Source organism: Motacilla alba, chromosome 8, assembly GCF_015832195.1.
Source record: "Motacilla alba alba isolate MOTALB_02 chromosome 8, Motacilla_alba_V1.0_pri, whole genome shotgun sequence".
In the NCBI taxonomy this organism is placed as follows: domain Eukaryota; kingdom Metazoa; phylum Chordata; class Aves; order Passeriformes; family Motacillidae; genus Motacilla; species Motacilla alba.
In genome coordinates, this window is record NC_052023.1 from 27,383,287 (window position 1) to 27,390,265 (window position 6,979).

General features: G+C 59.6%; 1 protein-coding gene across 1 annotated transcript; it reads left to right on the forward strand.

The window, feature by feature from the left end:
- Nucleotides 1-25: 25 nt before the first annotated feature.
- Nucleotides 26-5,880, forward strand: TOR3A (torsin family 3 member A). Its single transcript, XM_038144409.1, has 6 exons — nt 26-509; nt 865-978; nt 1,617-1,882; nt 2,363-2,538; nt 4,271-4,395; nt 4,801-5,880. Exons 1-6 carry the CDS (start codon nt 209-211, stop codon nt 5,049-5,051), a joined length of 1,233 nt encoding a protein of 410 aa, XP_038000337.1. The 5' UTR covers nt 26-208; the 3' UTR covers nt 5,052-5,880.
- Nucleotides 5,881-6,979: the final 1,099 nt, after the last annotated feature.

Below are 6,979 nucleotides of genomic sequence, written 5' to 3' on the forward strand. Positions count from 1 at the left end.
CCGCGGGCTGGGCTGAGCTGCGGCCCCGGGGGAGCCGCGTCCGGCCGGGCCGGCAGCGCCCGCGGTGCTCCCCGGCAAGGCCTCAGGAAGTGCGATCAGCCCGGGCCCGCTCCATCCTCGGGGCCCGCTCCGTTCCCGGGGCCCGCTCCGTTCCCGGGGCCCGCTCCGTTCCCGGGGCCCGCTCCATCCCCGATCCCGCGTCGCTGCCATGGGCCCGGCCCGGCTCCCGGCCCCCCGCGGGCTCGGCCGCTGCGCGCTGCTGCTGCTGCTGCTCCTGGGCGGCTCGGGCAGCCCCGGCACCACGCCACCGCCCCGGGCGCCCTGGGCAGAGGAGCAGGGAGCCGTCCCGGAGCGGGGAGCCTGGGGCACGGTGAGGTACGAAGCCGTGAAGAAGCATTTGGGAGCTCTCTCCAAGCAGTACTGGCAGTACCTGGCGTGCAAGGTGTGGCAGGAGGGCTGCGAGGAGAAGGAGAAGCAGCAAGGAGAACGAGAGGCCAGTCCCATCCCAGGTAAGACCTTGCTCTGTTCTCTCCCGTGCCCAGGCAGGAGCAGCAGGTCCGGACCCCGCTGTGGCCCCGGTTCCTGTGGCACTGCCCTTCCTTCCCGAGGGTGGCTGCCCCGGGCATCTCCCTCCTCGGCACACCCCGGGATGAAGCTCTTGCGCTTCTTGGGCGCTCGGAGCCATCTCGAACCAGCTGCTGCCGGTTCCGAGCTCACTGTCCCTCCCCACAGCCGGGGCTGCCCGCAGGGACGCGGCTGAGTCCGTGCACCTGGGAGAGAGAGGATTGCCGTACCAGGGCTCAGCTGAGCGTCTGCTCAAAATGTAAAAAATGCCACTTTCCTGAAACCTGCTCCTGTTTCCAGGCTGGGGCTTTCCTCTGGTGGGCCAGGATTACCTGGAGATCCTCTCTGCCTGGTACTGCAGCTTTGGCAAGTGCTGTGAGACAGGAGACTGCAGGATAATCAACAACATCACAGGTAGGGGCTGTGCTGCTTTGTGGCTTGTTCTGAGGATTTTTTCCTGTTAAAGTGTATTCTAGAAAGTGATGTTAGCGACGGGCTTTTCTGAGTAGGGTGCTGAGCTGTGGGAGGGTGAGAGGCTGAGCTCAGTCCTGTGTCCCGTTTGAAGTTCTGAGACCAAAGAGAGTTTGTTCCTTACTGCACACTGGATCTGCTCCAGCTTGCCACAAGCCCTGCCTGCATCCCATAGTTTCCAGGCACAGGTAGTGGGACCCACACTGGCCCAGGACCCTGCCCTAGGTCGGGAGGGCACGCTGTGTGTAAGCCATGAGTAGGTGTCCTTGTGTTTTGCCAGGAGTCCCTGAGACTCCTGGTATGCAAACCCTGTGCTGGGAGCTTGGGAGGGCCTTTGGGCATCCGTGCTCTCTGCAGCTCCCAAGCCTCTCTGCCTTTTCCTAAAGGAAAAAAGGAGTCAGTGGAAGATTTGTGTCCTTTTGGGGCCAGAGGCTGATGTAGGCAGGGCACAGGCAGCCTGTGGCTTTAATGCCACTTCACCTCCTCTTGGCCAGGCAGCGCTGCCACTTTTTCTCCTCTTACTCCCACATGCAGTAGCTGTGCTGGCGGGTGGAGGCTGAGCCCGTGCTCTCTCCATGCAGGGCTGGAGGCAGAGCTCACTGGGCAGCTCCACGGGCAGCACTTGGCCAAGGAGGTGGTGCTGCGGGCGGTGCAGGGCTTCCTGCAGAGCCCACGGCCCCGCAAGGCTCTGGTCCTGTCCTTCCATGGCTGGTCTGGCACGGGGAAGAACTTTGTGGCTCGGATGGTGGCCAGTCACCTGTACCGCGACGGGCTGAGGAGTGACTGTGTCAGGGTGTTCGTGTCCCTCCTCCACTTCCCACATCACAACTACGTGGACTCCTACAAGGTGAGAGCCAGCAACACGGGTGGTCTAGTGGGCTGGAGCTCATGTCCTTCCCAGCAGCAGTGCTTGCACAGCCTCAAGGCTTCCCCCCCTCTCCCACTCAGCTCCTGAGCTCAGTACAAGAAGTTTGGGACACGCCAAAGAGCTGAGTCCTAGTGCCAAAGGGATATTCCATGTCATTTACTGCCCTGCTCAGGAATAAAAGCTGCAGGGAGAGGGGGTTTGGGGGCAGGAAGCCATTGCTCGGAGACAGGCTGGGCATCAGTCTGTCTGTGGCAGGGTGGGTGGCTGCCTTTGCACCACCTGATGTCTTTCTTTCCTCTTTCCTTCTCTTATTAAACTAATGTACCTCGCATCATTCGTTTTCCTGCCTTTGCTCTTCCTGTTCTCTGCCCTGTCCTGCTGGGTGGGAGGGGATGCAGCAGCTGTGGTGCTCCCAGGGCAGCCCAGGGGCTCCTGACTGCCCTCCCTGCTGCTGCCCAGGCCCAGCTGCAGAGGCAGCTCAGCGAGACCCTGCAGCGCTGCAGGCAGGCCCTGCTCATCTTCGACGAGGCCGAGAAGCTGCACTCCAGCCTCCTGGATGCCATCAAGCCCTTCATGGCTCAACACGGCAGCGAGGGCCAGGCAGATCAGCAGAGATCCATCTTCCTCTTCCTCAGGTGATTTCTGGTCCCCTGAAGGGATGGGGAGGAACCAAGTAACGGAGTGTGTCCCCAGAGGTGTGTGATACAAGGGCTGAGGCGGCAGGGGAGGGCACAGATGCTTTGTTCCCTGGTGGTGGTTGCCTCCTTGTTCAGTTTTACCTATGGATGCTCCAGGGAGCAGAGCCAGGGCTGAAGGTCTTGCTGGGAAGTTCCCATGCATTTTTAGGAGCTGGGGAGTTCCCACTGCCTGCCTGGCTGCGGCTGCAGACTGAGGTGCTGTGAGGCTGATCCTGGCATCAGCAGAGCCTGGTTTAGTTGGTTCCTTTCCCAGGAAGTGCACCCCAGCACTGTCTCTGTGGGATACAGCTGGAGGGAGAAATGGGACATCTCAGAACCAGGACGTGAGGAGGCACCTGACTGAGGTGCCCCTGAAGAGTGAGAGATCAGCTTCTTGGGCCCCCTTCAGTTTGGGAATTGCAGCCCTGAGCTTGGCTCTGGCATGAGCTGTTCCTGGTGGTTGGAGGTGAGCAGAGCATTCCTTCTCCACCTCCCACTATCCAGGCAAGTGTTCCAACCTCCAAGCTTGGTGCTTCCCTCAGAGAGGTTTCCCTGCCTGTGTGCCCAGTGCCTGTGGAACTCCCCCACTCTGGTCCCAGCTGTGTGGAAGGGGCAGGTCCTGCCCTGCTGCCAGCTGCTCGGGGCTGGCCTGGTGTCCTGCCTGGCGTGCCATGAAGGTCAGCAAGCAGAGGGGAGCAGGGTGCCTTGAACTGCAGCAGTGTGTCATCCCAGGGGTTTCATCACTCCTGGTGGCAGTGTGACACTGACCTGCTTTAGGAGGGATGGCTCTGCCCCAGGGCTCCTGTGGGCACTGGCACAGTCCTACAGATGGGCTGGGGCTGGCTGCCTGTGCAGCCAAAAGGGGCTCTTTGGGTTGGGAGCAGCACCACTACAAGCTGCTTTCTCCCTGACAGTGTGTGGGGGCATGGTGGGAAGCAGTGGTGGCTTTTTAATTTTCCCTGCCTTCAGTTTGGGGTCCAGAGCCTCTGACATGAGGATGGGGTGCAAGATCTGTGTCTCCCACTGCCTCCCTGCCTCCCACCCACACAAGCTCTGCATCCACTGGTTCCCAGTTCACCGGGGCATTTGGGCCTGGGGGCAAGCCCCTTACCAGCACTTGGGGAGGGGGGACACCTTTCCTGGACCTGCTTTCCAAGGTGAAGGGCTGTCCTGGGACCCTCAACAGCTGCAGGACCTTGCAAACCCCACCCCAGAGCTGCCCCATGGGTGTCCAGAGGAGCCCTCGGGTGGGAGCTGTGTTGCTGCTTTGTCCCATGGGCAGAGTCCCATTTGCCGAGTCCTGGGCTGCCTTGAATCCCTGCCCTGGACCTTTACTTCCAGTGGGACTCCTGCCACGTGCTCTGCCCTTTAACCTGGACTTTGTGGTGGCTTGTTCAGCGTCTGGTGTGGAGCCAAGTGTCACCTGCGAGGTTGATGGCTTCCCAGGCCAGGACAGGGGACTGAGGGAGATGGAGGATTCTGCTGCCACTGGCAGGATGGCAGACAGCTGCAGGGTGCCCGTGGAAAGGGGCTCTTTGGGAAGAAGGCTGGCTCTCCTTGTGCTGATCCTAGACAGCAAATCCTCTCTTGCCAACGGAGCTGCTGGGGCCTGTCTGCCGGGAAGGTGCTGGCAGCTCTCAGCAGTTCAGCTCAGGGGGAAATCTTGAGTGACTTCCCTCTGTGTCCACAGCAATCTTGGTGGCAACACCATCAATGAGGTGGCCCTGGACTTCTGGCGAGCCGGCCGGGCACGGGAGGAGATCCCCTTGGAGCTCCTGGAGCAGCGGCTGCGGCTGGAGCTGCAGGAGGCTGCAGGTAAGAGCTGGGCCTGCTGGGGGGCCGTGGGCAGGCGCCCCTCTGCAGTGTCCCATCCGCCGTGTGCCACACGGGGCTGTGCCTGCGGGAACTGGGCTCCACCCCAGCCCGGGGCTGTGGACAGTGAGAGCCCCAGCCTTGGTCCCTGTGAGCCAAGAGGCCTTCAGGCCCCCTTCAGCCCTGGAAATGGCTGGGGGCAACAGGCAGCTCAGCCTCACAGGGCGGTGCTGGGGCTTCTCTGGGGCTCCAGGTGTCTCTTGGTGTGCCTCCTAGAGATGCTCTGTGCTGAGTGCTGAGCAGCTCTGCACAAGCGGATGCGCCCCTCGGAGCCAAGGCTGGCCTCGCAGAGGGGTGATGCTCTCAGGTGAAGCTGCTGAGTTTGCCTTGTCTCGTGCTCTGCTCCAGAGAACAGCTATGCCCACAGCCAGCTCCTCAGGGAGAACCTGATCGATTTCGTGGTGCCCTTCCTGCCTCTGGAGTACCAGCACGTGAAGCTCTGTGCTCGGGACGCCTTCCTGGCCCGTGGCCTTCCCTACACCGAGGCGACGCTCGACCAGGTGGCCCAGATGATGGTGTTCGTCCCCAAAGAGGAGAAGCTTTTCTCTGCACAGGGCTGCAAATCTGTGCCCCAGCGCATCAATTATTTCCTTCCTTGAACACCAGGGGGCCCAGACGTGTGCTGAAGGTGGTTCTGCGCTCTGGGAGCTGCTCTCTTGCCCAGGGTCAGAGGCAGATGACCCAGCCAGGCACTTGCACAGGGACTTTACAGAGGCTTAAGCCCCCGTTACTCCCAGAGCTGCTGCAGGGAAGGAGGTGCATCCCTTACTCCTGGGGTGTGGGGACAGGCTGTGCTTGGGTGCTTTTGGAGCCTGTCTGGTGTTCTCAGTCCCTTCTTTGAGCTGGAGGGGTGATGTGGTTCTGCTGACAGATGCTGTTCCATGTGAGTGGGGACTGGGAATGTCCAAGTCCTTGGTTTGTTGCTGTGTGGTGAAGGGAGGCCTTGGACAGGCTGGTCCTGTTGAAACAGTGTGGCTGAAGCCACGTCCCCATCCCAAATTTTCTCTGTCACTTTACATCATCACACAGAACTGCTTGGCTGGAGTTGAGATTTTTCCCCTCTGTTGCTCTCATGCCTCTCTAAGGTGTCTGCTGCTCAGGGATTCATGTGCCAGGACTGTAGTCTGTGCAGGGAGAAAAGGACTGAATAATCTCCTCTGGAGATGCCAAATCCATAGCTCTCACCTTGGAGTGTCCACCTCTCACTGGAGCCTTCTGTTGTATGGAAGCAGCTGCCGGGGTGAGGGGAACTTCTGCTGCAATTGTTTCACCTGGCAGGTTGGTGCAGAGCCCTTCACTGCAAAACCAAAGAGGGGAGAGAGCTCCTCTGCCAGGGGCAAAGGGCAGGGAGGAGGATGGTGGCTGAAGCATCAGCTGCAGCTGAATGTGAGTTTTCATGGATGCAGTAAAAGCTTGGGTTTTTTTCCATTTTTTTTTTCATTTTTCTCTTCAGTACATTTCATGCTGTGGCTTTTTGGCTGGCATCAGCATTATTATTATTGTTATTATTATTATTGTTGTTATTATTACTACAAGGGGCTGTTTGCTGTCTGGGTACTCGCCAGGTGATGAGTGTGTTGCAGCAGCTCCAAAACATTTCATCAGTGTTACGGGAATCGCTCTGTGACCTCTGGGTCAAAGCTCCCTTCCAACGGGGCTGTGCTGGCGAGGAGCGGAACAGCCCCTGCCAAGGACAGGGCTCGGCTTCCCAGCCACCCCCACGGGGGACCTTTGGTCTATTTTAAGCTCTGACCCATTTTGCAGTGCCAGTGATGAGCAGTGTGACCTCTGGGAAAGATCGACCAGACAGCCCCACGGGAGCCCTGCAGCCCTCGAGTCCCCGCGTCCCTGCGGGCACGCCGGCTCTGTCACCTGAGGGGGGGGTCACGGTCCCAGCAGAGATGAGCCAGCTGCTCTCCCACTGCCCAGCCAGCACAGGTGCCTCAACCCGGCCATGGGGAATGGACCCTGGGGCTGTGCCAGCGGGGCTGATCAGGCATTTCTGACGCATGGCTTACGGTTAATCTCGGGTGTCAGAACCTGGGAACCGCTGGGGTGAGGCCTCCAGCTGGGGCAGGAGGCTGCTGCCTCACAGGACACAGCCCAGCGTGTTTGGGCAGCTGGGCACAGAGCTTAGCAAGCTGTGTGCTGGAGGTCAGTGGCCAAAAGGTTGTGTGTGCCAGCCAGGATCAGCTGGGATTTTCTCTGAACTCAGGACGTGTTCAGCTGGGTTAGGCTGCCACAGGCTGAGGTGGGCAGGGAGCAGCTCTGGCTGAGGGAGGTGGTGGTGACATTGACAAGCTATGTCACCAGTGTGTGTCACACCTGGCTGAGCTCTGATCAGCCCCACAACAGCAACAGCAGTTCTCTGACCACGCCAGGGCACCAGTTTGGTTCTAAACAGATACTGCATAAATAAAGTTACTGCTTTTCCTACAACCTGGTGAAATTAAATCATTTCTCCTTTTAACAATTTTTTCTACCCAAATGAAAGAGCTTCTGGTTAGGACTGAGCAGCTTCAATATT

What these genes read in the sequence shown, in the direction of transcription:
- TOR3A (XM_038144409.1), top strand. Translation starts at nt 209, where the DNA reads ATGGGCCCGGCCCGGCTCCCGGCCCCCCGCGGGCTCGGCCGCTGCGCG. An exon ending in AGAGGCCAGTCCCATCCCAG is followed by an intron (nt 510 to 864) that starts GTAAGACCTTGC and finishes TCCTGTTTCCAG; the next exon opens with GCTGGGGCTTTCCTCTGGTG. An exon ending in GATAATCAACAACATCACAG is followed by an intron (nt 979 to 1,616) that starts GTAGGGGCTGTG and finishes CTCTCCATGCAG; the next exon opens with GGCTGGAGGCAGAGCTCACT.